General features: G+C 42.0%; 4 protein-coding genes and 1 long non-coding RNA gene across 8 annotated transcripts; 4 read left to right on the top strand and 1 right to left on the bottom strand.

Moving 5' to 3' along the window:
* The first annotated feature begins 6,532 nt into the window (after window positions 1-6,532).
* LOC4346159 (pyruvate dehydrogenase E1 component subunit beta-1, mitochondrial-like) lies at window positions 6,533-11,843 on the top strand. The gene is made up of 13 exons (NM_001403676.1): window positions 6,533-6,733; window positions 6,882-6,962; window positions 7,795-7,902; window positions 8,009-8,071; window positions 8,173-8,259; window positions 8,722-8,847; window positions 9,209-9,342; window positions 9,418-9,490; window positions 9,610-9,675; window positions 10,706-10,744; window positions 10,858-10,982; window positions 11,069-11,183; window positions 11,408-11,843. The coding sequence occupies exons 1-13, from the start codon at window positions 6,695-6,697 to the stop codon at window positions 11,474-11,476; spliced, it is 1,125 nt and encodes a 374-aa protein (NP_001390605.1). The 5' UTR covers window positions 6,533-6,694; the 3' UTR covers window positions 11,477-11,843.
* Window positions 11,844-11,917: 74 nt separating this feature from the next.
* On the top strand, window positions 11,918-12,586 carry LOC136351378 (uncharacterized). Its single transcript, XR_010734446.1, has 2 exons — window positions 11,918-12,051; window positions 12,428-12,586. It is a non-coding gene; the product is annotated as an uncharacterized lncRNA (long non-coding RNA).
* A 1,423-nt stretch (window positions 12,587-14,009) lies between these two features.
* On the top strand, window positions 14,010-19,610 carry LOC4346160 (uncharacterized). 3 transcript variants are annotated; one of them, NM_001403678.1, is made up of 8 exons: window positions 14,010-14,407; window positions 14,589-14,820; window positions 15,373-16,850; window positions 16,944-17,195; window positions 17,941-18,021; window positions 18,414-18,561; window positions 18,649-19,055; window positions 19,348-19,608. In NM_001403678.1, exons 3-8 carry the CDS (start codon window positions 15,726-15,728, stop codon window positions 19,402-19,404), a joined length of 2,070 nt encoding a protein of 689 aa, NP_001390607.1. In that variant the 5' UTR covers window positions 14,010-14,407; window positions 14,589-14,820; window positions 15,373-15,725; the 3' UTR covers window positions 19,405-19,608. The 3 variants fall into 3 exon arrangements, 2 of the variants coding, with proteins under 2 accessions (NP_001390607.1, NP_001390606.1); NM_001403677.1 differs by having other exon boundaries at window positions 14,010-14,403; NR_175399.1 differs by lacking the exon at window positions 18,414-18,561 and having other exon boundaries at window positions 14,010-14,403; window positions 19,348-19,610.
* Window positions 19,611-19,761: 151 nt separating this feature from the next.
* Window positions 19,762-21,181, top strand: LOC4346161 (CASP-like protein UU-1). The gene is made up of 2 exons (NM_001422653.1): window positions 19,762-20,595; window positions 20,674-21,181. Exons 1-2 carry the CDS (start codon window positions 20,417-20,419, stop codon window positions 20,999-21,001), a joined length of 507 nt encoding a protein of 168 aa, NP_001409582.1. The 5' UTR covers window positions 19,762-20,416; the 3' UTR covers window positions 21,002-21,181.
* A 195-nt stretch (window positions 21,182-21,376) lies between these two features.
* Window positions 21,377-25,663, bottom strand: LOC4346162 (zinc finger protein CONSTANS-LIKE 14). Of its 2 annotated transcripts, NM_001422655.1 has the most exons (4): window positions 24,711-25,663; window positions 23,296-23,523; window positions 22,027-22,307; window positions 21,377-21,919 (listed from the first exon to the last, which is right to left on the bottom strand). In NM_001422655.1, the coding sequence occupies exons 1-4, from the start codon at window positions 25,548-25,550 to the stop codon at window positions 21,802-21,804; spliced, it is 1,467 nt and encodes a 488-aa protein (NP_001409584.1). In that variant the 5' UTR covers window positions 25,551-25,663; the 3' UTR covers window positions 21,377-21,801. The 2 variants fall into 2 exon arrangements, with proteins under 2 accessions (NP_001409584.1, XP_066168986.1); XM_066312889.1 differs by lacking the exon at window positions 23,296-23,523 and having other exon boundaries at window positions 21,408-21,919; window positions 24,711-25,656.
* Between the last annotated feature and the right edge of the window lie 1,144 nt (window positions 25,664-26,807).

Genomic DNA, 26,807 nt, shown 5'->3' on the forward strand with positions numbered 1-26,807 from the left:
ATAAACAACCAAAAGCTTAATTACAATAGGATAAGGGTGGCAATGGACGAGTGGTTTGAGAAAGAGATGCTTTCCAATGTGCAAAATGAGAGAGATAGTAGATGATAGCCTTCAGCTTGAGCTTTGATCTCATTCAGTGGGAGAGAGTGTGTGTGTGGGTGGGCCCAGTGATAGCCAAGCGAATCCACTCTAGATTTGGCTTTGAATAATAAAGGCCATGTGTCACACTCACCAACAGCGACCCACACAGGCCACTAATCACAAACATATATGGTGAGATTTTGCTTAAGCTATAGCTCACCCATTTGGTAGGCTCACCTCCATTAAGGCACAAATAATTAGCCGCATAAATACTTTCTCTTCACCTTTTATGGCCCTTTTGTTTCTTCCCTTAACTTTGTCCAATCCAACCAAATATCATATCAGTGACTGAATCATATATCCGCTGATCTTGAAGATTCTCCTTTATAGTTTGAGAAAAACAAAACAACGGTTATACATATTAACTATCGCCAACCTTAGATAGGAATTTAGCAATTGGTGTCATCTCTATCTTTAAGATGATGTTTTAAGTAATTATTTTATTTCAATTAAGTTGTGATTTTATAGTTTACAATAGTTCGTCCTGGACCCTCTATAATAATTAGCTGTATTTTTTTCAAGCAAATTAAGACTGAAATAAATTTTATTAATAAAAAAAGTGTGTATATGCCTAGAAAAAGTTTAACACGAAATATATTCAGGTTTGGCTAAATTGGATGCTAATTTGCAACCATCCATCACTTTCTGAACTGACTGTTTCTTTTTCCTCTCAGATAGATAGCTGGATGGATGGATGGATAGAAAGATGTTCGCATGGTTGATTGGCTATCTAGCTAAGCTGCTCCCCGGTTGCCTGAATCCTCAGAACTGCATCATCTTCAAGTCGCTAATCCAGCACCCATTTGAGCGTGACAGGTTGATTAATTGCAGTACGTATATGCACTGTGTCGCCTACGCTACACGTCGTTGCTTCAGCTCTCTGAACTCGTGTACAGGGACAGTCTCGACTACTGTTCATGCAGAGCAGTGTGCAGTGCAGCATATATACATGCACCCATCCTGACCTGTAATTTTCAGGCGTATTCAGCCTAGATCGCGATGAACAAATCGATAGACTGATTGATGTATCATCATCATCACTACTCTATCAATCCAAGATCCAAGGTTAATTAGCCTCTTCTTTTTTGCATAGCGATCGATCGATCGAGCCATGTGTATATTTGCTGATAGATGTTTACAGCTATAGCTAGCTAGATGCAGGTTAGGAATCAGCAGGGATCAGAATTGAATATATATATATAGTTGTGAAGAATGCGACATGGCGAAATAGATAGATAATTAGATGCATATTGCGAGCTGGCTAGAACTGGACGGCGCCTGAAGAAATAAAATTGATCTTATGAATTCTTTCTAGGGACCATGATTGATTTATTTCAGTGAGGTGTGTTCTAGCTGATTACTCGTAGCAGTACAATTGAGCAGTTGCAGCATCTGTTGCTTTCGATATCTTGTACAAATTTTTCCAAGGCTTATTGTCTAGCTGTTAGAGTTTGTGTCAAATATGTGTATGTAGTCGGTTACAGTTTAGGACATGGAGTTGTAATAGGTATTAGGATTAGAGTAAGAGTCGGACTCTGTCCTAGGATCTCTCATAAATAGAGGGGCGTGCCTGTTGTAATCGCATGGCGACATAGCATAGCGAGAGGGAGCGGCTGCCGGCGGCGACCGACCGTGAGTCGTTGTAGCTCTGATACCACTTAGGTTGGCATGGCATATTCGCCAAGGTGGAGTTTGTTAGAGTTTGTGCCAAATATGTGTACGTAGTCGGTTACAGTTTAGGACATGAAGTTGTAATAGGTATTAGGATTAGAGTAAAAGTCGGACTCTGTCCTAAGATCTCTCATAAATAGAGGGGCGTGCCTGTTGTAATCGCATGGCGACATAGCATAGCGAGAGGGAGCGGCTGCCGGCGGTGACCGGCCGTGAGTCGTTGTAACTCTGATACGCTGTAATATACTGGATCGGAAAGGAGCGCCCGTAATCAGTGCCCCGGAGATATAGGCCTCGGCTGAACTCCGTTATCAAATATCGTGCCTCGGTGTCGTCATCGTGTTTGGATCTCCTATGGCGTTTTCTTCCACGTTTAGCTACCGATGTCGATTTCGGGGCTGGTTTTATAACACTAACTAACTAAATTAAATCTCTTGCAGGTAAGGAGTTGAAATTCCTCTCAATTAATTAAGGTTTCTGAATCATCCATCCATCGATCGTTCTAGCTAGTTAGTTAGCAAGCCATGTGTCTATCTGTAATCTCCTGTTATTACTAGCTCAGTTAATTTCAAGAAATATATATGCATGATTGATTTTCATTTTCGTTGGCAAAATTGGAGTCGACGATTGCGGCGTGTGGAAATTGTGAAGAAATACTAGTAACAGTCACATCAATCTGCTCCTGATATATTCCTCGAGCTAGCTAGATTCCAACACCGGGTTAGGAGGTGTTTCAGTTTCTCACTCCAGCTAGCTTAGCTAACTGCATCTATCTCTCTCTGGTCAGCAGTTGCTTTCAGACAATTAACTGAATGATCAATGAATGGATGAATATGTGCAGCTAGCTGAATGTTCTGGTCCTGGTTCCAGAAGAGATAATGTCTGAAGAATGTGAGTGCATGCAAATGCTTGCTTGGTTGCCGGGTGTCTGGGTAACTTCTCCGGCCACACCACGGCACGGCAGCAGCAGACAGGCAGGCTTCTAATTGTGAAACTCTTCTCACTTCCCACAGCATCTGATTTTGACACTTGCATTTTGACTCGATTTCAGTGACCAATTCTCATTGGCCTTGCAGGTTGGTTAGCAAGTCCAGCTACACCGTGCTTCCATATTCAGACACTGACTGACTGACTGACCTGACTTATCTTCTGCTTAACTTTCTTTAAAGATGATAGAAGCTTTTACTGCACATACTCAATTACATTGAGATAATACAATTATCCTACAAACATTTCCGACCTCATATAGCTAAGATGTACACAGCGAGACACACACTCCTGAAAAAATTCAGAGTGATAAATCTATGAATAAACTAATAATGGTGATGCATGTTAGTTTATGCACAGATCGACCGACCGAATGAGTAGCTGAAGTATCAGATGGAGATTTAAGAGGATGTCTGTCTGGCCAGGATGATTGTGTTCTTCTTTTCCCCTTGCTGGGCCTACATGCAGAACAGCAAGAATGCAAGCAACCAACTGCAGATAAGGCCGATGGATAACTACAGTGCACTAGTGCCAGGACACACCTAACATCTACTAATTGATAATTGGGAGCGTATCCTATGCACACAGGCCCTCGCGTGTACACACCATGTACACCAACTAAAAATTATCACAAAAAATTCTAGAAAAATTCATACATGTACTTTCAATAGTATTACATCTACGTGCAAAGTCGCATCTTTAAATTCATTCTACATAGAGAATAACAAAAAAGATAAAATTCTGACAAAATTGCAAACCTTAAAACTGTCAGATTTTTTGTTTTTTTTTTGTTACGGCTAAAATATAATGAATTTGACGTTAAGATTTTAACCCCTAGGTGTAATACAATTGAAAGTATGTGTATGATTTTTTCTAGATTTTTTGGTGATATTTTTTAGTTGGTGTGTACGTGTGTACACGTGAGGGCATGTGTGTATAGGATATGTTGTCTTGATAATTAGCAATCGATCACATAATTGTGCGTACCCCAGCTAGCTGATGCTGATGACCATCGGTGACGGACCAGTTTTCATCTTCAGAAAAGAAAAGCCTTCAGAATGAAGAGAGAACTGCACACATCATGTTCAGAGAAGGCCACTCACTGTTGATGCTTTTATGGGCTTGATTCATCCTATTAATGGAGGCCCATTTAACTTCTAACCCCATGTAAATGCAGCCCAGACAAGCAGGCCGGCCCTCCTTTAATTTACCCATTTGTTCACACAATTACTAATAAATTAACTAGGGAATAAATAATACCACTAGTAAGTAGTATTTTAAGAACAAGATGGTAAGATGCGATTAACAGCTGACCTGATCAATTGGACAAGGATTCTAGCAATAATGGAATAGAGAAAGCAGAAAGCAAAGCGGATAAATTCGTGAGCAGTTAGCATTGCATCAAGTCTACCAATAATCAAATACAGTACTCTAGTCATGTTTGTTTTTTTGTCCATTCTTTAGGGCAACTTGCCCCTGATCACAATGGACCGTTGATAGTGCAACAAGCAGGTAACTAAGAGATTAAACAATCAAGCATGTTTGTACAAGTGCCACATTTTCTAGCTGAAGGATATGGCACTACGTACTCCCTCTTAAAAAACGAATATAGGATGCAGCACATCATATTACTATAAATTTAAGATGTATATCTAAATTTGTAGTACTAACATGTGTCACATCCTAGGTTGGTTTTTATAGGAGAAAAGAAGTAGTTGTTTGCTACATCATCTTTACGTCACTTAATACTAGAAATCTTGGGGATAATCACACAGTCTTCGTTTCGATAATGCTTATTATAAGCCGTAAATTAGGTTTACAAAAAAATAGTCTAGAAATAAGACTTTTGTATAAATATTGTTAGTAATTTTAAAGATTTGAATAATAAACTAGATAAAAAGATTAAAAAAATAACTTACTGTAATTTAGATTTTAAGCTAAAATGTAAACGGTGAGAATGAAGGTGAAGAAACAACACATGCTAGCATTAGGCTACGTTTCATACTGCACTTTTTTTAAATTACGCTATAATAAGCATGCAATTACAGTTTATTTCATTGTGAGTTGTTTTTTATAACCTAAAGTGTGTTAAGCATGATTTTATCTTATATATTTATATAATTTAAGTAAAATAAATAATTAAACATGTGTTTAAAAGATAACGAATTTAAAAACCGAACGAAGTAGTACTCAATCATAATGTCAGCCGAACGGTTGGGTGGTGACAAAGTGCAGAGCGGCCACCGCATGCACGAGTGTCAGTATCAGATTTGGTTGGCCCGGTAGCAGCAGGCAGCAGCAGCCAAGTTGTTTCTGGATTTTGGATTGGCACCCGAAAAACGCGGCCCCTGCACGATGCAAAGGCCGACGAAACGTGCCGTGCGTGCGCCCCTCCGCCGCGCCGGTGGCTATCACCTATCTCACTCTTCTCATGTTGTATAGAGCTATCTCTTCCTCCTATTCTAAACGCAGCAATAAATTTTCGTGTTTAATTTTGATCGTTCGTCTCATTTATAAAACTTTTTAAAAAAAATCACAAGTCACGCGTAAAATATTGTTCGTGTTTTATCATCTAATAACAATAAAAGTGTTATTCATAAAATGTTTTTAAATAAAATGGCTGATCAAAATTAAACATGAAAACTCATGGCTTTACTTAAAATGCGACAAAGTAGTACTTCATCCGTTTCACAATGTAAGACTTTCTAGCATTGCTGATATTCATATAATAGATACTAATGAATATATATATATATATATATATATATATATAATATCTAGATTTATTAGCATCTATTATAGACAATGCTAGAAAATCTTAAACGGAGGGAGCATTAGTACTAGGGAGGAGTAACGTGAAATGGGTGGACATGTCACGTCGCAGATGGATCAAACAGACGGACGGCTCTGCTCTCGTCAACCACTGTTTCCATCCGCCGTCACCCACTCTGCCCCCCGGTCGGTCAATCGCACCGCACGGGCGGGTAGCAACGCCACTTTCTCTTCCCCTTTTACGCTTTCCTCCTTCACTTCCTCCCATTTTCGAACAACCACCATGCTAACCTTTCTATACATGCGACCAATCATAAACTACGTATCACAAAACTTTAAATTAGATAAAAAAACTTTACCAAAGAATAAGTATATGCTTAATGCCAATTTAATTATAGACCTATAATATTTATGGCTCCAACATAACAGCAATACTAGGGATTTAAACTTTAAAATATATAGTTTTGTGATAGCTTCAACATAAAGTACATAGAATTTTTATCTTAGTCTTAAATATGCAGTTTTGTGATAAATTTAGTGCCAAATCTATAAGTTTATGATAGAACATCTTAAATAATTAGTTTTGTAAAATTTAGGATCCGTTTGGTAGAGCTCCAACTCCTAAATTTAACTATAGAAGTTAAGTCTAAAGTGAAATTGTAGAGCAGTCTAAACCCAGTTCTACCTCTCCAGTTCATTTCGTAAGAGTGCTCTAGTCAGCTTCACTCCCATCTTAGGTAGAGTTGAAACTGTTTGGCTGGGCTCCAATGACTAGGCTTCAACTCCAGAAGAGGTGAACCTGTAGTTTGAGCCATGTCAAACATACCTTTAGTTTAATACTCCGTACTCCATTTTTTTTATGTCAAACGGACTCATCCTTGAAATAATGTCCCTTGGTAGGGTTCTCTCCGGAAAAGGGGGTTAAGCCCATAAACGGATCATTCCGGGTCGCTGGCACAGTACACCCCTATCTCACCCACCACCATCCCAAGGCGGCGCGACGACCCATCTCGCCGCCGCGAATTCTCTCTCCGGCGAACTCCAACTCGAACCCTCCCTCCGCCGACTCCGCTCACGAGACCTAAACCCTCCTTCCCTCTCCTCTCGTCTCGTTCCCACCACCATGCTGGGCATCGCGAGGAGGCGCCTCGGATCCGGATGCGTACGGCTCCTCCTCCCCTCTCCTCTTCTCTCATCCCGATGATTGTTTGTTTTTTTTTGTAATCTCTTCTCGTTTTCGCGGTTTCTGATTATCTGGGGGTGGGGGATGGATTTCTGACGCTCGCCGTCCCGTTTCGATCGTTGTGCAGGCGCTGGGGCAACTCATGCAGGCGCTCCGACCGGCCGCCGCCGCCGCCGCGGCGAGGACCTACTCCGCCGCCGCCAAGGAGGTGAGCCGCTTCGATGAACCCTTGCTTCTACCTCCGCTCCTGTATCCTTGGGCCCGTTGCAGCGGCGATGCCATCGGAAAGCGAGCCGCGAGCGTCGACTCTCGTTGTTGTTTTTTTTTCTTCTTCTTTTCCTGTGGAATTGGTTGGTACTAGCTTCCGGAGATGCTTGCATCTGTTCGTTGCAGGAGCGTATTGTCATGCGGATTAACTGATTTAGGCGCGTTGATTGTGAATTCGTGTCATTGTGTGATACCACCTAGCTTTGGTTTCTAGCGGGGTTCGTTTCTGGGGGAATATTCGGTCTGTCACGAGAATCAGTTTGTTTTTCCCATGAGGATGCTGTCTCTATGCGCCCCAAACTTCATGTTCATGCGTGATTTTCAGCTCGATAGGTTCAATGCCTATGCGTGGTTGGGTGAGCTGCTGTTTTCATCACATTTAGTTGCAGCTTTGTGGTGCTGAAAACTGTTACATTTGCACGTAAGTACATTAGCGTCCCTGCTCCTGTTGAAAATGAAGGTGGCTTATCAATTTGATGTCCGTTCTGTTGAAAATGAAGGTAGCTTATCAATTTGATGTCCGGCCTTGGGTTCAGTCTGTTAAGATTATATAGTTTCACGCAGCATACACACACACAAAAAAAAAGAGAAACTGTTTTATAGCATTTGACTTTTCTTTGGGGGATGGAGACTTTTTTTCCTGCTCCTGAAAGTCTAAACATAGTTTAAAATATACACGTGATTCTTGAATACATAGACATGACGTTCTCTTGAGTACAGTTCTCCGTTCTACATACCGTGAGATTTGACTTGCAACTTTTCTTGCTCATCAGATGACTGTGCGTGAAGCATTGAATTCTGCCCTTGATGAGGAGATGTCTGCTGACCCTTCTGTTTTCTTGATGGGAGAAGAGGTTGGAGAATACCAAGGGGCATATAAGGTGAGTAATTTTTATTAGACCAATGCTGTCTTTGGCCCATTATCATGACATAATTAATTTCTGAATACTAAATAGTAAAGCTTCTCTTTCCTGCAACATTTTGCAGATATCGAAGGGTTTGTTAGACAAATATGGCCCTGATAGGGTTCTTGACACACCAATCACAGAGGTGATACTCTTAAACCTTCTGAGTGACCGCTGGTGTCCACTCATAAGCAGCTAGAGTGACGCAGTCACATTGAAGTACTGATATGTTTGCATTCTGTTCAGGCTGGTTTTACTGGAATTGGTGTTGGTGCTGCCTATCAAGGTCTTCGCCCTGTGGTTGAGTTCATGACATTTAACTTCTCTATGCAGGTCAATCATTCACTATTCTCACTTAAATTTATATGTTTGATTTCAGAATGTGCCTTTTCCTTTGTTTTTAAGCAGATTATTTGGTTCTGCACACTTAGAAAGGTTAATTTTAGAGTATACTATACAGAAGAACCTGATTTCTACAGCATAATTTTTCTTTTTTTGTGAGTACAAAATTGGTTAATGGCTATCACTGAAATTTTTTTATGATGAAATGAACCATTGATAGTTATAAATACGGGTGATAAATAGATATGATTATATGTCCGCTCGAGTAGCTTTTTGATGAAATTCTTCTCCACCTGCTACTCTGCCAGTACTTTGGATTGTCTTTGTCTTGCACATACCTTTATGCATAAGCATTCACTTCCATGCATATCTGGATCTTTTATACAAATATATTTTCCCATCTATATGATGTAAAGATTAAAATAGTTTCTATAACACCATTTGCATATTCAGGCAATTGATCACATCATAAATTCAGCTGCCAAGTCGAACTACATGTCAGCTGGTCAGATAAACGTTCCTATTGTTTTTAGAGGGCCAAACGGTGCTGCTGCTGGTGTTGGTGCTCAGCACTCTCAGGTTTGTGACAGAAACTTGTTAATGCCTATCTGTTATTCTATTCTATTATTATTGTTTGGACGGCAAATAACCAATATTTGTGGTGTTTTGAACATTTTGCATTGTTTGTAAATAGAGTAAATTTCACAAAACTATTATTATGCATTCTATTATTCACAGTGAAGTTAAAAGTGAAGAATGAGATTATTTGTTACATGAGTTGTTTATCCTGCTATAATTATTTATAAAAATGCGTTGAACTAAGTACTTAGTGTGATTGTGTAAGCTTTAGTTTATTTCTTCTCTTTTCATTCCTTAGCTTTGATTCAAACTCCTCTTGTCATTTATTTTGGTGGAATTAACTAAGTGCCTTGGTATGCAGTGTTATGCGGCTTGGTATGCGCATGTACCAGGATTGAAGGTCCTAACTCCTTATTCTGCAGAAGATGCTCGGGGCTTGCTAAAAGCAGCAATCAGGGATCCAGACCCTGTTGTTTTCTTGGAAAATGAACTGCTGTATGCTAGCCTTTCCTTCCCAATTATATTCTCTAAATTTGATTTGCCATTTCACTGAATAGTGTATTTCTGCAGCTATGGTGAATCATTCCCTGTTTCTGCGGAAGTTCTTGATTCTAGCTTCTGTCTTCCGATTGGGAAGGCTAAGGTATGCTGTATAGTTGTATTGATTTCGTAGTAGGATGAGTTTTATTTGGTCAGGTTTCGGTTTCTGGTTTGCCTGGAAGAGTTTATTTCTGATGGCTGCTTTCATTTTTCTATGTGTAGATAGAGCAAGAAGGAAAAGATGTTACAATTACCGCATTCTCCAAGATGGTCGGATATGCTCTTCAGGTGTGTGGATACCAGATTTTCTTAAGCTGAAGAATTATGTCTAATAACGGTGTCTCTAGTGACACTGGTTTCCATCAGTAATTCAGGTCTTATACCTGTTGGTAAAGACCGGACCCTTTATTTATTCATTCCATTTTTTTCTACAAAATAAAAAGGCTGGACAATGTGCATAGCATCTAGGGATGCAAGCAGGGTGGGCTTGTGGGCTTTGAGGCCCACTAATCCACAGTTGCAGCTATATTTTTGCATCCATTTTTGTTCTAGTGGGTGGAAAATGAATTGCACGTGGGCTCTTATGCGGCACAGCGGGCTGCCGGCTTGCACCCCTAATAGAATCACATCTATATATAGTAGTGAATGCAAAATGATTTCAAAGCACCTCATTGTCAACTTAGGCAAAAAAAAAAAAGACCATCAGATTGAGAGAAAAAAAAGACAAAACATGGACAATAAATGTGAACTGTCTGACCAAGGATGTTAGAGAGCCACAAATGAAGGAGAAGGATGGTAAGAGGAGATACAACAAATGAATAGGTAGATGAGGAAGAAGGCTCCAGGCTTCTTAGAGTCACTAGCTGAACACTGCATTATCAACAGTCAACATTGTACCAAATACCAGCCATAAATGGGCCTCTTGTTTGGGCTGGAATTTGTATGGGAGCTCTCATTTACACATGCCTTATCTTGACAAATGGGACAGTGGAAGGTTGGGACAAGTTGGTTTTAGTTGTTTCACTACATAAACCAAATAGGCACATACATTAGTGGTTCTAACAGCCTGGTCAAGGTTATGCGAATGCGCGACTCCACTAGTTAGTGGAATTGAGAGTATCTGTAATATGACCCGTTCCCTTTTTCAATGCTTGCTTGATTCTGATGCAGACTTGGCAAACATACACTTGGATATGCATTATTTTGAGATAGTTCACTGTTTGTTTGTTTAAGTAGCATTTCATTTTTAATACTATATGTACAATATATGATCGATGGTTCTTGCCTGCGTATGTTCTCATGTTCAGTCAAATTTCAGGCTGCAGAGATACTTTCCAAGGAGGGAATCAGTGCTGAGGTAGTTTCCTTTTGCAAAATATACTGTACAGTATAGATATGCAACTAGACATCTATTTTTAACAACATGCCATCACTGTTTTCTTATTACTATATATCAATATCTTTTATCAGGTGATCAATCTTCGGTCAATTAGGCCATTGGATAGAGCTACTATCAATGCATCAGTTAGGAAAACCAACAGATTGGTAACCCTTGAAGAAGGATTTCCACAACATGGGGTTGGCGCTGAAATATGGTCCATCTCTCTCTCTCTCTCTCGCTCTCCCTCTCCCTCGCTCTCTGTGACAAGTTGTTCTCATATGTACTGTATCTTCTTTGCAGCATGTCTGTTGTAGAGGACAGCTTTGAATATCTTGATGCGCCAGTTGAGAGGATTGCTGGAGCTGATGTGCCCATGCCCTACGCTGCCAACCTTGAGAGGATGGCTGTTCCACAGGTACTTACGGCTGCTGCTTTGTTTGAACAAGAACTTTAGGAATTCCATCTCGTTATGCCAAGTTCAGCAACTGTTGCTATTCCACCATAACGACCTAGCCGGCTACAGTAATCATCCTACCATACAGATTCCTTCAGTCATATCAAAACTTTAAAAATATAGTAGGAATGTGATCGATTCATTTATTTTCTCCCCTTACTCATGTTGGTGCCCCACATTTGCAGGTTGAGGACATTGTTCGTGCAGCGAAGCGAGCCTGCTACAGAGCAGTACCAATGGCAGCAACAGCCTAATTCAGTGACAGTTTTTGTTTCTCCATCTTGTCTTCTTCCCAATGGCCAGGAGTATGTACCACAGCATAATGGTGTCTTCCCAAGTCTCAACTAGTGTAAGCTGATTTTGTAGATCCACCATGAGGTGTCAATCCCCTTCTTTCTTTAGTCGCAGTCGGATGGCTGCATCCGTTCATAGTCCAAACTGAATATACACATTTGAACCATGCGACTTCTGGAGATTTTACATGACCGGTTGATGTCAATAACATGTATGTAATGGAGCTCCATAAGTCGGCAAACCAAACCCCCATTAGATTCAATGTTTGTTCGTCCATGCCTCTGAATTGAATGCACTGGACTCTACAAGTTCATGGTCCTGTTATCCAGAAATGTTCGGAGTTTCTGACACAGGAAAGATGGGTCTCATGATCTCATCTCATGTGCGGTGTGGCCATCGGATGGCCACGCCTCATGTGCCATCATCGAGAGTCATCAGTACCCAGTTTGTAATCTGAAGGTGACACGTTTGGTCGACGGAGAGGCCCAGCCGTCGCCCGCGAATACGTCCAGGTGCCCTGAAAGTGAGGCTACAGGTAAGACACAGACTGGGGCTTGCAAGATTCTACTCCTACTCTATCAGGTTATGCAGAGAGAGTAACAGGTGGAGAGCTAGAGAGCTACACATGTGTGCTGCAACTTGCAAAGCTGTGGGTCTCACTAAACTCTAATGATCATGGACCATGATTCTCTCTGAAAACTACTGCCTGGTTTGATGAATGGGTCTCAAAATTCTCTCTTATTTGTACTAGAGCTTATCTCCATCTAGGAGTAGGAGTAGTGATATTATTCTCAGCCCATCTTTTGGTTGGTGGTGTTGTGGATGAGGCAGCCCTTGGCCACCTGTACTGTACCTCTTCTATCTCCTTTGTGATAATCACATCCCTAATCTCTTTTGACACTATTTTGCAGGAGTGGACAGGCCTGTGCCATGGGTCAAATCAACTGCTGTCTGCATTTGTGTCCTGACTTTACCTGGGATATCTTTTGTTAGGAGTACTCTTTTGTCTACTCCTAGGAAACTGATTTTCTTTACCACGAATATGATTCAAAACATACGAGTTTTGTGCAAATTAGAGCAATATATATTGTCCTAGTAAACACTGCTTTCTCTCCAAAGAAGAAAGAAATTAAAAGAAATGGTTTTCTTTTCTGGAAAATCATGGGCTGGAGATGAAGTGACCATCAGACCCAATTATTATCACCCTTTAGATTTGATGATGCAAAAGTAGAAGGTGTGCATCTCAGCCGCACCGTCAGTGGGCCCACGCGCTTCAATATTCTCTCTCTTCTCTTACACACTTTGCAAAGAGACCCTTGGGAACTAAACATTTTATGTAGTGCTCACTGTTTTTATCTGTTTACTACTTTAATTTGGTGTCACATCTCCAACCCCATTATGACTAGTGGATTATTAACAAAACATGGCCAGGGGATGCTGAAGTGCTTGATGGATCTTCTTGATATTTATACACTGTAGGATGATGTTGATTATTCCTGATCTTTTATGAAAGACTGATGGTGCTGGTGCATAATGTATGCTTGTGATTAATGATGCCTATAATGAATCTAGAATAATTTATTGATGGAGATATCAGTGCTGGTAGCAGCAATGATGCTAACTAGGCGCATAAACAAACTACGAATACAAAAGAAATTAAGGCCTTCTTTCATGAATGGGAGAAAATTTTACTTGTGCTAAACTAATTTGTGTAAAATCTTATGTTCAAGGAGCCCCAAGTAGTGATAATGAAAAAAAAAAGTACTTCTAAAATTTCAATGACATATCGGGCTAATAATTCAATTAGTGGCAACCAACACGCCCATCGATATTAAAACACATGTGGTAACCTTTTTAATCTTAAAAAAAATGGTAACCTTTTTAATCTTAAAAAAATGTTCACCCAGTCTCTCAATAGTGTTCACAAGTGTAAGATGTGAAACGAGGGTATGCATGCGGCTATAAACGTTATGTTTATGTTGTGTTTCCAAAAAATGGCATAGCTAGCTTTGTCATAAAAGATTTTATTAATAAAACTGTAGTCCATAAAGTCTCCTTTAAAACATACGAATTTCATGTCTCACTTGATAACATAAACCGTTCAATGTTGAAAAGAAGGAGAAAAATATCCAGCACACTCTAATTCTATTTGTTCACATGTTGTTATAACGGATCATATTGATAGTTCAAAACTTATTATAAGTTGTAACAGCTTATTAGTGATAACAAATAATCTGTGTTTAATTTTCTTATATGTTTTCCCAGCAACTTAAAATCTAATGAAAAAAGAAACTAATTAAGTTGGAAAATATCTATAAAAAATCAACTTTAATTTAGAGTCCTAAAATCGAGAACCGATGAGGGCTCAACCAGTAAAAATACATAAACTTGAGGGGTCTATCGACAAAAATCGCCTTGGGAAAACAAAGGCGTGGATTTTTATCATCATCATCATCAGTTTTATAATTATCCGAAGCAACAACAAACCAAACCAACCGAAGAAGAAGAAGAAGAAGAAGAAAATAAAGGCGAAACCAAAACCAGCCTAGCCTACCGGATTGGAATTTGGAAGCACCCAGATGCTACTCCTATAAGGCTATAACCCAACGTTTTCCGCCCCCCAAGAGAGAGAGAAAAATATCCTCCTAATCACGGATTAGAGCCCTAATCACGCCGCCCGCGTAATTAATTTTTTAGTCTTGGAATTATATAAGCCATTAGAGAGGGAAAGCGAGATGGAGTAGCCAGGAAAGAGAAGAAGAAGCAATTGGGGAGAAGCCAAGCCAAGGTTGGGGAAGGGAAGGGAAGGGAGAGGAGAGGGGCTCGCCGATCGATCCCTCTCCGCCTCCGCCGTCGAACCGCCGCGTCGAGTCGAGTCGAATCGAAGGTAGGTAGGGGCATCCATTCCTCTCTCCCCTGTCCGGGGTTCGATTGGTTTCTTGAGAGGATGATTCAACTGTTGGTTCACTTGCTTGGAGCGTTGGATTCGAGCTCTTCTTGTTCGCTGATCCAATCCTAATCTTTCTCTTTTTTTTTTACTCTTGGATTGATGTCTGAACTTGTGAATTTCAGATCGAGCCGCTCCTCCACATCTCCCACTCGCGGTCGCCATCCTCCAGCGTCGCCGCGCGCGGCTGCTCCGCTTCCCGACGCCGCTCGCCGCTCCTCCAGCTCAGCTCCCCCTCGCGCGCGTCTCCTTCTATCTCTCTCTCCAGCGACCAGCGGTGGTGGCCGTCTCTAGCGCCGGCTGTCGTTAGGGGAGAAGCCGGGTACTCGTAGTAGGTTCTGGCGTGACGTTTTGAAGGTGAGAAATCACAAACCAAAAATTAATTTGAGATTGTATTGTTCTTTTGCACTGATTAATTGCATGAAACCCTAATTAGGTAGATTGTGGGTTTATTGGTATGTATTGTGTTGTCCTGCATGCAACACATTGACACCATGTGTTGGCACAGGCAGGCTCTGCCATGGCGCTGGAGCGACCAGCTGCATATAAAGATTCTGTATTGAGAGCCCAAGGGTAGTTTGGTCACTCCATGAAAGAAACTGAGGAGAAAAGAAAATAAAATAGATAAAACTCTCCAAAGTGGCAATCTATCCTGAGATCAACATATAGAGTGGCATTTTATCCTATACATCCTAGTGAGTGGCATTTTGTTGAAACCAACGATATAGAGTGGCATATATATTGTCCTTTTTCTCGGCAGCAGCTTCACAAGTGGATGCCTCCCATTTCCTGAGCTAAAACGTAGAGTAGTACTCGTGATCATTAGCACATCGGATAATTTTTTTTGAGCTTTTGTTTCATCGGTGTAATTAAGTGTTAATTGTCCATTGATTGATTTTGCTTGTGCAGGACTGTGATGTGTGATCCCCACTGGCATGTTGCATCCTAGGTTCCTGGTTGCTTGCTCAGGCTCCAAGTTGTGCTTCATCTCCAGTTGCCGTGGTAGCTATGGGGACATGGCTAGGCGTGGCAGGATGATACCTTTCCGCCTCATGGGCTCGAGCAGGCTGTACGAGTGTAGCTCCACCCTCCCGGTGTTGATCGGTTTCAGTTGATGATTTCTTTGGAGACTGAAAGAAAGATTCTTAGGGAGTTCATCAGAAAGGATTGGATAAGTGCATTGTAGTTGTAGGAGTGCTAGGAGCCCAAATCGGTGACATTTCTTTCAGCGTTTCGCTGAACATAGTGTAGATTTGCCTGCAATGGGTTTGCCTCAGGTTAATCCAGCCGAGGAAGCGCCTACGCCGTCAAGTAGGCCTGTGTCGAGCCCTCGTAGCTTCGAGGGTGTTGGCGCCTGTGATTTGGATGGGCTTCTTGGAGGAAGCTCAAGTAGCAGGGTATTCGAATACCCGTCAATCGGTGATTCTGATCGGAAGACTGCATTAGACATCCCGAATGGATCAACTGAGTATTCTAGAGACAGCCATTGCTTTGATAGACCTGCAGGTCTCCGAGGACTAAGAATTGATTCGAGGGATGCAGATTCTAGATCTTCTCATAAATTGGATCCTACTGTCCATGTTCCCACAATGAGGGTTGTGGGATTTGAGTCGGGTTCTGTTGGAGGTTCTGCTATAATAGAAACTGATAATTGTCATACTCCATTCGATCAGCATGAACTTCAGGCAAGGAAAAGACTGCTCTCACCATTGAAAAACGTTCTTAATAGACAGTTCCACGGTGATATACTGAATATTTCCGCTGGTGATGCTAGATTTGAACTTTCTGATTCAGCCAGGAAACTTAACATTTCGTGCTTCCAAGATAGTAAAAAAGCAAACACTGGTATGCTCGATTCTTTTGAGCCACAAGCCTGGACAAATTCTAGATGCTCCAATGGTAGTCCAGAATGGGATGCCAATAAGATTAATTCTAATTTATTCACTGATGGTCCTTTACTTGGGAGCAAGGAGTCCTTAGCTTATCTTGATCATCTAGCTGCTAGTGCAAAATTAGCACATTCTCCACTCTCCTTGTCCCCGCTTAGCCCTAAATTTATGAACAGAACTAAGGCTACAGGAGCTCAATGCCGTACAATGAGAGATATTGAACATCATTTTCTAGATTCAAGGGAAAAAGGGGGACCCGATGGAATTAGAATGCTGAGTGTGCTAGAAGAAACTAACATATTACATGATGAATACAATGTCATGACCCCTAAAAGAAGTTCATGCAGAAGATATCAAATCTGGGGTCCTGAATCCACCCCTACTTCTCCCCGGGTTGGTTATGGTCGGAGTTTGAGTCTCCCAGTACGACGGTCACTAGTTGGCTCCTTTGAGGAGTCCCTTCTATCTGGCCGGCTTTCTTATGGAAAAGACAATCAGGTCTCTTATTCCCTTTCACCAGATATTAGTATGTATTAGTAGAATGCAAGGCTATTGACTATTGGTTTAATTCAATGTTCATTTCGAATGCAGATAATTGATGGATTCTTAGCTGTTCTAAATATTACTGGTGGAAACTTCTCTCCTCCAACTCAGAAGCTGCCGTTCGCAGTAACAAGCATTGACGAGGATAGCTCCTTATTGTACTATTCTTCTATTGATCTTGCTGGGAGGTCGTCAGCAACTAACTGTAGAAGCCCAAAACTCGAAAGAAGCTTAAGCAATAATGATTCACGATCAGCCAAAAGTCGCTTACGGATCCCTGTTAAGGGCAGGATACAGCTGGTACTATATTTTATCCTTATTAAAAGTGAAAGGTGTTCTTGACTTATTGTTTCGGGTGAAATGCTGTTTGATATTTTTAGCTGCTAGTGAATTGTTTTTTTCTTAGTTGTAGTTGATAATAATGCAAAGGTCTTACGGGAAATTTCATTCGACAAACTCTAATACTGTCTCATAAAATTTTGCTGCCAATACTTCTCAATGTTAAAGCATAAACGGCAGTTAGATCACTGGTTGTTTCATCATTTGTCAATAATCCTGTAGTACCTGATCTTTTCACTTGATTATAGCTCAATATTTATCTGTAATGCTTATATTATGTGTTTAGTTTGAATTGTTTCACATATTTGGACACACCAACCGTAATTCACTGGTTGTTTCATCATTTGTCAATAATCCTGTAGTACCTGATCTTTTCAGTTGATTATAACTCAATATTTCTCTGTAATGCTTATATTATGTGTTAACTTGAATTGTTTCACATATTTAGACACACCAACCGTCATTTATTTGGATAATATCCTCTTCTATTGATGCCACTTAAGTAGTGCTTCGTAGCATGAAAAACTTAACCTGAACAGTGTACAGAAATAATACCAAGCTGTTTATCAAGTGTCATTGTTTTTAAGTTTCTGCAGTTGTTTTAGTGTGCTGTACATAACACCTATCTGTGTGCAGTTCTGCTCTTGTTTTTGAAGTAACTATACATTTATAAACATGCTATTTACTCAAGTAATAACATCAATAGGTCGTGAGCAACCCTGAGAAGACTCCACTTCATACTTTCTTCTGCAGCTATGACTTGACAGACATGCCTTCAGGGACCAAGGTACAAGACATTATGACTAATTTCAGTTTTAAAAATAAATTGTGACTAATAGACTTTTTCTTTGGCTCAAATTCGAAATAGCCTTGAAGCTTACTTGTCATATGATTGCCTTATTTCTTGTTGACTTGGTGGCAACATATGTATTTGCTTTGGGTTATTGTTTTGGTCAGCTGAGCCAATATTAAACAAAGTCGAATACATGGTTGCTTGCAAGCTTTGATCTTTTCCTATAAGCTTAGTCAAAGGTTATCACACACATAATGGGTCAGAATGTAATATTACATTATTAATCATTCACAATGACAGAGAACAAGTGTTTTGAAGCTTGCAGTTTTGGTTTCTCCATCTCCATCCCCAATTCTCATCTTATTTCTCTTGTTGTAATGGGACAGACTTTCATGCGGCAAAAGGTCACTCTGTCCCCCACTCTTTCCTCCTCTAATCCAATGAAAGAAGGAAGTAATGCCGGTGACATTAATATTGGCCCCAAGGCTGAGTCTGTCTCATGTGGAGAAGTTACAGAACGGGAAAGTTCAGAATGTAATGGTGCTGATAGCCCGATACGACTAGTAGCTCAGTCCAAACTACTTATCTCGAGTCAACTGATAGATTATTTTGTCTTTGCAGGCTCATCTGATGGATCAGAGGAGAAAGACGCAAATGCAAAACGTTGTTCGTTGGACAGTAACATGATGGAATCAAATAAACATAACTCTCCTGTGAATAAGAAAAATAACACCGATTCTGATGATTGTTGCTGTCAGATGGACAATTTAGGTGGCAAGAATTATTGCTGTGCATCTTCTAGGATTAATGATAGCTCGGGTGGAGGTGTGATTCGCTATGCTCTGCACCTGCGCTTTCTATGCCCTTCCTCCAAGAAATCCTCAAAATCGATGCTACGATGCAAATCCGATCCATCATCGGTGCCATATGATAGTAATGCCGCGAAAGAGGACGATCGCAGATTCTACCTTTATAATGATCTTAGAGTTGTATTTCCTCAAAGGCACTCAGATGCAGATGAAGGCGAGGTATGCACCCATTCCAATATTGTGAACATCATCTACCAGTACAGCTTTCTTCTGGTTTCTTTCTTGGATAATCAGTTTCTCACTTTACATATATAGAAATGTATTTGGTTTAGCATAATGTCTTACTTTGGGCTACTCCCAACTTATTTCAGCAGCCGGTTCCTGACAATTAACTGAGTTTATAATGCAATATATCATCTCTATCTGGCTTGATTGCAACTCTTGTTTCTTGATCTGTTACTACATTTTATCCTAAAGAGTTTTGATGTGTTGGTTTTCACTTTTGTTTCAGCTGCGTGTGGAACATGACTTCCCTGCTGATCCCAAGTACTTCGACATAAGCAATTGACACCTCTGCTTCTCCTCCTTGTGCATGCAGCTAAGCTCTCATGTCATTTGTGTACATAGCATGCGCTTTCTTGCGCACAAAAAAAAAATGTAAATATCTTTTTAATCCTTCTTAACTTGTCATCACTCATCAGCCCCCGATGTATTTATCAGTCGCAACCAACTGTACAGTTTCAGTCTTCAAATAAAATGCAACTTTTAGTTCCCAGTTTGTGCTGTGCGTTACTGAACCTGAACAATTCAGGTTTGTGGTTGCATATGGATCCCAATGGACGCGTCGTCATGCCAATTGGGCCGGCCTGGCTGTGCTGGGCCCACGCAGCTGCAGCTAGCTATTTGGGCTGCTCGCGCGGGGGGTCGTTTGGTCTACGCGGCCCAGTCGAACGCAAGACGTACATGGAGCAGAGGGGAAAGTTTTGATCCCTCGACAGGATGTCTCTTCATTTGCTTAAAAATCATTTGACAAGTTTTGAAAATTTTTTGACAAAAGTCTTAGGTCCAAACTCAACACACATGTTGAGATATAGAAAAAAGATAAATTCAGCGTATAAATATTAACGTACTGATCACATCTGAATTTGTCTTTTCTGTTTTACAATGATTCGGTCGAATTTGAACTTGATTTTTGTTGTACAGATAAATATCATAATACTCAACATTGTCATTTGTTTTCATAATTTTCATAACTATTTGGATCGAATTAGAAGAAAAAGATATAAAAGGGATATGAGAAATTATAATCCACTCCAGGAGCAGAGTCCATTGGAGAATCGATCGGTTTGTTGCACACTTATTTTCTTTTTGTGTATCTTAGCTTATCTTATCTTCTCGAATTCCTAGCGTAAGCTCGTGTATGTATGTAGTTTTGCACGATTAAGATACTTAGCTAGAGTATTGGTAAGCTAAGATTCGTAATGACATCTACTTATAATAAATTTAGAAGAAGCGAAACATTATTTACTTTTTCAGTTGTTGATTGACGAGGACGTACGGACGTTGATCGATCGACGAGGATGGTGGAGCTCGAATCGCAGGAGGCGGTGACGGTCGCCTCCACCGCCGACATCGCCGTCGACGTCTCGCTCCGGCTTCTCGCCGCCGCCACGTCGCTCGCCGCCGCCGTCGTCGTCGCCGCCAACCACCAGCAGCGCTGGGGCATCCGCGTCGACTTCACCCTCTTCCAAGTCTGGATGTACGACGATCTATCTAATCTCGCCGCCGGCCGCCGGCGTTTTGATCTCTGACATTGTCAGTGTTAATTGATTTGCAGTGGCTTCGTGGCGGTGAACCTGGTGTGCACGGTGTACGCGGCGGCGACGGCGGCGGCGGCGGCGAGGAAGGCGATGGGGCGGTGGTGGCTGCACCACGCGGACGCGGTGGTGGTGAACCTGGAGGCGGCGGCGACGGCGGGCGCCGGCGCGATCGGGTCGATCGCCATGTGGGGGAACGAGGCCAGCGGCTGGTACGCCGTCTGCCGGTTGTACCGGAGGTACTGCAACGCCGGCGCCGCCGCGCTCGCCCTCTCCCTCGCCGCCGTCCTCCTCCTCGGCGTCGCCTGCGCCCGCTCTCGCTACCCCAAGATGCCGCCCACCACCTAGCTTAATTACTCCATGCTTAATTTGCTCCATACATGTTATTGTTTTTACATGTATATATATAGTTACAGCTTAGAACATTATGCATTTTTTTACGTTTTTTTCTCTAACTACTACTCCCTCTATTTCATACCATAAGTTGTTCGGCTTGTTTTCTAATCAAAATTCTTTAAGTTTGACCAAGTTTAACGACAACTTTTTTTCTTTAAGTTTGGTCAAACTTAACAAATTTTAACTAGTAAAAAAGTCAAACGATTTATATAATAAAACAAAGAGAGTAATTGGTTCCGTTCTAGTGAAATAAATCAACCTGGCACTGGATGATGTGACGCTATCTCCAGATTCATTGGTTTATTTTGACACGGATAGAGTAATTTATTGCCGGTAGAGATTTATGCATGGATATGTATATCAGAATCATAATCAGACTGAAACATATTTCAGTATGATCTCGTGCATATATATAATTAATGTGGCTATTTGTGCATATTTACGTATATATAAAATGCCATATATTTCTACGAGGAGATGAGAAAAAAAATCTAAGGTCTATTACAGTATGTAGTGTAGATTTGTAGTAGGGGTACTTAATTATCAAGATCGACTCTTGGACGCAAAAATTTTAGCTGAACAATACATGCAGCAGCAGACAGACTTAAGCAGAGCGTGCATAGGTTGTAACAACATACGCAACATATTTCAGACTTAGCTCTCAGCATATATATGGCCACATCGATCTCTGCAACGTCAAAAAGCCAGGCTACGTACATTGCAGCTAGCTATCAGGGATTGCAGGGATGAGATCACCCGCCATTGCTGACATCATCAGGTGCTCCGTTCGACTTCACAAACCGGCCTTTCACCCTCTTCCTCGTGTCCGCTCTCAGCTTCCTCGACTCGTACCTGATGTGCTTCTCATACCTGCACCAAGAACATCAGTGACAGTCAGAACAAGATTCAGGCATTCCTGTAACTGTAAACAACAATGGTGAGTTGAGTTCAGGGTAGTAAGGTTAGTTCATCCATGCCTGCGGTTCTTCTTCTTCTCCCTGTACCGCTGCATCGCGCTGTCCCTGTTCTGCGCGAGCGTCTCGCTGTCGATCTTGATGGTACATGGCCTCTGATCGGCTCCGGTAGGGACGACGGTCTGATCACAGAAGGAAATCTCCTTGGGGAGAGCCGATCCTCTGTCGTTCGAAGAGCCCCCCAATGCCCCTGAAGCAGCAGGTACATGGCTTGTGGAAGTTGTCGGTCCATCGATCGTCGAAGCGCATGAGCTCGCCTTCCGTTTGTTGCTCCTGGTGCTTGGCTGCAAGGAAAGTTCAAGCAGAGAACATGAGTAACTGAACTGAAGATACTCCTCTGGTCCTATATACTACCATCACAAATGCAGAATTTTACAGGGTAGCAAACAGACAGCAATTTTTTTTAGGATAGCCCCAGATAGTGGTTTGGTACTTCCTACAATGACACTTACCCTACAATGACACCAACCAAGAAAAACGTGGTGGGGCTTTCTATGATACAACAAAATTGGCCTTTCAATGTTTCGCAACGAAACAAGATGCGTCCATGACTTGGTGGACCAAAGGAGGAGGAAACAAGGATCTGTACGGTGGTCCATAAATATCGCGGTGATTGAAACAAGCTAAAAGTGTTCACACCATATGGGACCATGGTGCCAACTTATACAAGAATAGCCCCCCTTTAAAAAGATAAGATCGAATTAGGAACATAACACTGGAGCCATTGCAGAAGTTAGTGGCGCATCAACATCAGCGAAAGCTCTGCCATGGGGTCAACTGGGAAGTTAACAGGTAACAACTAAAAGAGTGTCCATGCCACACACAGATGGAGTACCAAATGTCCACGTGAGCATGCACATTTTAAGAAGGAAAAGGCAAAAAGTTCCTTTTCAGAAAGTCCATCAGCTTCTTCAAGCAAACCTGTTGTTAGTGATTTGCTTAAATCGATACCTTGGGCTTTGTCATAGATTATTAGTATGAAGTGTAAGGCTTGGTAACAAATAAGAGGATCCTATACAGATAGATAAGGTGTTCTAACACTACTTTTATCCTTGCTGTTGGAAGTTACAGTGCTAATCAAAAGATACCAAAATTGCAAGAATTATGAGATTCATCAGATGCATGGATTGATGCCACTTCTTCTCTAGCACAAGGCAGTATGAGAATACCTTGCTTGGCACCACTAAGCTAGGTGAATTGTGTGCTAGGTGCGCTGGATAAGCACAGTCAGCAAGCATATTTTACGTTGGAAAAAAGGGGATTATGGCTTACATTTTTCGATGACAGCTGACAGACATTAGTCGACATGATATCTTCGGCAGCTGCAAAATATCTTGAGTCATAAATATCTTCCAGATCCTTCGTTGTCCCAGAAGAAATCTCCTTGAGCATGTCATTATAACTCTTAATCATAAAGCCTCCATTGTTTGAGCCAAATCCAACTTCAAGTGCAGAGTTCTCATTGTGATCCCTTGATTTTCCCAAATTAAAATCCCATATCTGTCACGCCGATAACAAGAAGAGAACCGTAAGTTTTAGGCCATGAAATGAAGCTCATTCCAGGGTAAACTAGAAGAAGCATTGAAATATTTAGGAGATGGATTAGCAAGGGTGATTAGTTGAAAAACATTCTTTCCTTTGATGACAGTTCTACTAGTATATATATGCCTACGGAAAGTTAATTATTTGCTTGATTAAAGCTAGACAGTCTGTAGCCAAAAGTCAGGTAAAGCTCATTGCATCAACACACCATGATTCAAGAGCCTATTTGCACACCCCAGGTCATAGGATCTATCTCATATCTGAAGGGGCAAATACTCTGAAGAATGCAGTACAGCAGTAGTATGAAATATCTACATACAATGCACTTTCCATATTGTGATAGCAACATCTCCTCAGAAAGTTCTGTCTAACTTGCATTATTGAAAAGGAAAAAACACCCATCCTCATCAGCCCAATTTGCACATTCAATGCCCCTAAAACAATGCTACCCAGTCCATGATACTTTACTTTTTTGCAGTAAGAGTCCATGAAAGTTTATTGTGCCTGCAAGCAATCTCTGAAAGAACCGGTTCATAAATCGTGCATGATGGCAACAAGGATAAATTTATGTCTACTCAAAGTAATAGAATCATTCTGTTATGTGGTTGAAAAAAAACTAGGAAATAGAACTAGACAGGACACGAAAACCACATGAAAAACCAGTATCATGTACAAAAGCACAGAGATGTAAAATTTCAATAACTCGCACCTATAGTGTTCATCACAAAACCACAGTGGTAGTTCTCTTGAAAGGTTCAAACATCCAATTCTTTTACCCATCCCCTCATCCACAAGAGATTAGAGATCATAACCGCATCTCTCAATCTGAATGATCTGCACAACTGAGCACGAACTACACAAGTGATGGGTCCAACACCACCATTCGTACAGTTTGTTCTATTGCTAGATGTGAACCAATAAGATCCTAACACCACGTGATCTTAATGAGTGTGAAGCTACAAATAATTCGACTAATTAAGCAATGCAACTAACATTGCTCACACTAATCAAACATTGAACAGGCCAGAAATGCAACAATTAACCATTACCCCAAAAACAAAAATCAAACATTGAATATACAGCGAAGATGCAATCGTAATTCAGAAGATGTGTGCTTATTCAAAAGAAATTCTGCTTCTTTTTACCTGGGTTGGTGGCACTGATGGCGCGGTGCTCTCCCACAGAACATTTTCATCTTCGTCTCCAACACGGTTGTTTTCCATGAGCTCGGTGCAGTTGGCCGGCGCCATCATGAGCAGTGAAGTGTACGGCAGCGGCGCCGCCGTCGCAGCAGCATGAGGCAACGGCGGGGGAGCTTGCTTTTCCTGCAGGCGGCCGCTCGCCGCGGCGGAGGTCCGGCGAGGCGTGCGGGGGCTCAGATCCGAGTGCGGCTGCGTGTGCGGGTGCGCCGTCTCGGCCTCCCGGCGCGCCATCTCGGCGAGCTGGTGGCCGAGCGCCTCCCCCTTGAGTCGCCGCCCGCCGCCGGCCACCACCACCTCGGGCGGGTCGCATGGCACGTAGAGGTCGCGCAGCACGGGGTCGACGGCGAGCATGGAGTAGTCGAGCGCCGAGAAGAACGCGTCGTCGGCCTCCTCCTCCTCGCCGCCGCAGCCGCCGGGGAGGTCGAGCCCCCACGACGCGGCGAGCTCGGCGGCGGCGGGGCACCCGGAGAACCCCTCGACGGGCACCCGCAAGGCCGCGCCGTCGTCGCCGCCGCACCCGGTGTCGCAGTCCGCGCACAGGAACGCCGGCGCCGAGGCGGAGGCGACGCGCGCGGCGGCCGGCCTGGCGGCGCAGGCGGCGCAGAGCGGGGCGCGGACGTGCTTCCGCGAGAGCGCGTTGGCGGCGTGCACGTGGCGGTCGCAGGCGACGCACAGCCTCGCGGCGTCCGCCCTGCAGTGCAGCGCCGCCGCCGCCTCCCCGCAGTAGTCGCAAGGCCACTGCTGCTGCTGCCCCCTCCCTCCTCCTCCACCACCATCCTTCATCTCGCAAACCGAATCAAACCAAACCAAATCGAAGCGCGAGGAGGAGGAGGAAGGAGGCGGGGGTCTACGACGACTTTTGAGCTCGGAAGCAATGCAATGCAGGAATGAGGAGGAGGGAGAAGGCAGCGAGGTGGTGGAGAAGAGAAGACGGCGAGAATGAGATGAGATCCGGTGCGGAGCGCGCGAACACGGGACACGGATTCGGACTCGTTCCCGCGCGTCGAGGTGGAGGGAGGGTGGGGCCCGCTTGTCAGTGGGCCAGGGGTGTCGGGAAATATCTCTCCGGCTTTAGCTGAGCTGGTGGGGGTGACGTGGTCGGGCCCACCAGAATGCGGCGCTAATTGATTTTTCGGATGAATTTTATCATAATTCTGGACTTGAAAACATTTTTCGTTTAGAGGCTGTTACAAAACGGGATGCCGTTGTAACAGGATAGACATATTAACTATTTTCTTGTATGAGTATCACATGTATCAGGTCTTAGGTATCACAGATATAAGGGTGTCCCGTTCCAACAGGATACCGTTGTTTAGGTTTTCTGTTTCGTTTAAGGATAGAATTAGGAACATGTCCTCGTATATAATATGCTTAACAAAAGTCGATAGATGACTGTTGGACTTTATAAGGAACGAGGGCATATTTTTGTAATGAATTTCAAAACGTTTAAGAATCAGTATCCTTCCCAACATTTTGATTGATTGCATGTTTCGTTATATTATGTTTTATTTTTTGACTTTTAAATTATCCCTATAATAAGGATCTTTTTTTACTTGCTATATATATTGGCACATATGGGTGCGATATTTTTTACCGGAATAAAAATTTTCAAAAAATACCGAAACATTTTTTGGACATATTGGAGTGTATTGGGTGCGTCCGTGTCGAAAAATCACCCCGTAACTCGCGTGACGAACTTTTATCAATTAATACTAATATTATCATATGTATACATTTGGAATGTAAAAAATAGAAAACCTTTTCAAATGTCACCAGAAGTAAAGCTACTACTCTTCCTGTAAAATTCTAATAAAATTCCCATGCACCAATTAATTAATTAGACTACCTTAATTATGGCATTTACTCTAATATGAAGTAATAAAATACATATAATGATACCACGAGTTTGTGATTAAGATATACTCCTCCGTTTTCAGCATGTAAGATTACTTGGTTTATTCAAAATTAAATTTCTTTAAGTTTCATCAAGTTTAAGGAGCAACATTTTTACACCAAACAAATATATAATGAAAATATATT

The sequence above is a fragment of the Oryza sativa genome, chromosome 8, assembly GCF_034140825.1.
Source record: "Oryza sativa Japonica Group chromosome 8, ASM3414082v1".
Lineage (NCBI taxonomy): Eukaryota > Viridiplantae > Streptophyta > Magnoliopsida > Poales > Poaceae > Oryza > Oryza sativa.

What these genes read in the sequence shown, in the direction of transcription:
- LOC4346159 (NM_001403676.1), top strand. Translation starts at nt 6,695, where the DNA reads ATGCTGGGCATCGCGAGGAGGCGCCTCGGATCCGGATGC. An exon ending in CATTTAACTTCTCTATGCAG is followed by an intron (nt 8,260 to 8,721) that starts GTCAATCATTCA and finishes TTGCATATTCAG; the next exon opens with GCAATTGATCACATCATAAA. An exon ending in AGGAGGGAATCAGTGCTGAG is followed by an intron (nt 10,745 to 10,857) that starts GTAGTTTCCTTT and finishes ATCTTTTATCAG; the next exon opens with GTGATCAATCTTCGGTCAAT.
- LOC4346160 (NM_001403678.1), top strand. Translation starts at nt 15,726, where the DNA reads ATGGGTTTGCCTCAGGTTAATCCAGCCGAGGAAGCGCCTACGCCGTCA. An exon ending in CTTATGGAAAAGACAATCAG is followed by an intron (nt 16,851 to 16,943) that starts GTCTCTTATTCC and finishes TTTCGAATGCAG; the next exon opens with ATAATTGATGGATTCTTAGC. An exon ending in TTAAGGGCAGGATACAGCTG is followed by an intron (nt 17,196 to 17,940) that starts GTACTATATTTT and finishes TAACATCAATAG; the next exon opens with GTCGTGAGCAACCCTGAGAA.
- LOC4346161 (NM_001422653.1), top strand. Translation starts at nt 20,417, where the DNA reads ATGGTGGAGCTCGAATCGCAGGAGGCGGTGACGGTCGCCTCCACCGCC. An exon ending in ACCCTCTTCCAAGTCTGGAT is followed by an intron (nt 20,596 to 20,673) that starts GTACGACGATCT and finishes ATTGATTTGCAG; the next exon opens with TGGCTTCGTGGCGGTGAACC.
- LOC4346162 (NM_001422655.1), bottom strand. Translation starts at nt 25,550, where the DNA reads ATGAAGGATGGTGGTGGAGGAGGAGGGAGGGGGCAGCAGCAGCAGTGG. An exon ending in GTCAGCTGTCATCGAAAAAT is followed by an intron (nt 22,308 to 23,295) that starts GTAAGCCATAAT and finishes CTTTCCTTGCAG; the next exon opens with CCAAGCACCAGGAGCAACAA. An exon ending in GAGAAGAAGAAGAACCGCAG is followed by an intron (nt 21,920 to 22,026) that starts GCATGGATGAAC and finishes TTCTTGGTGCAG; the next exon opens with GTATGAGAAGCACATCAGGT.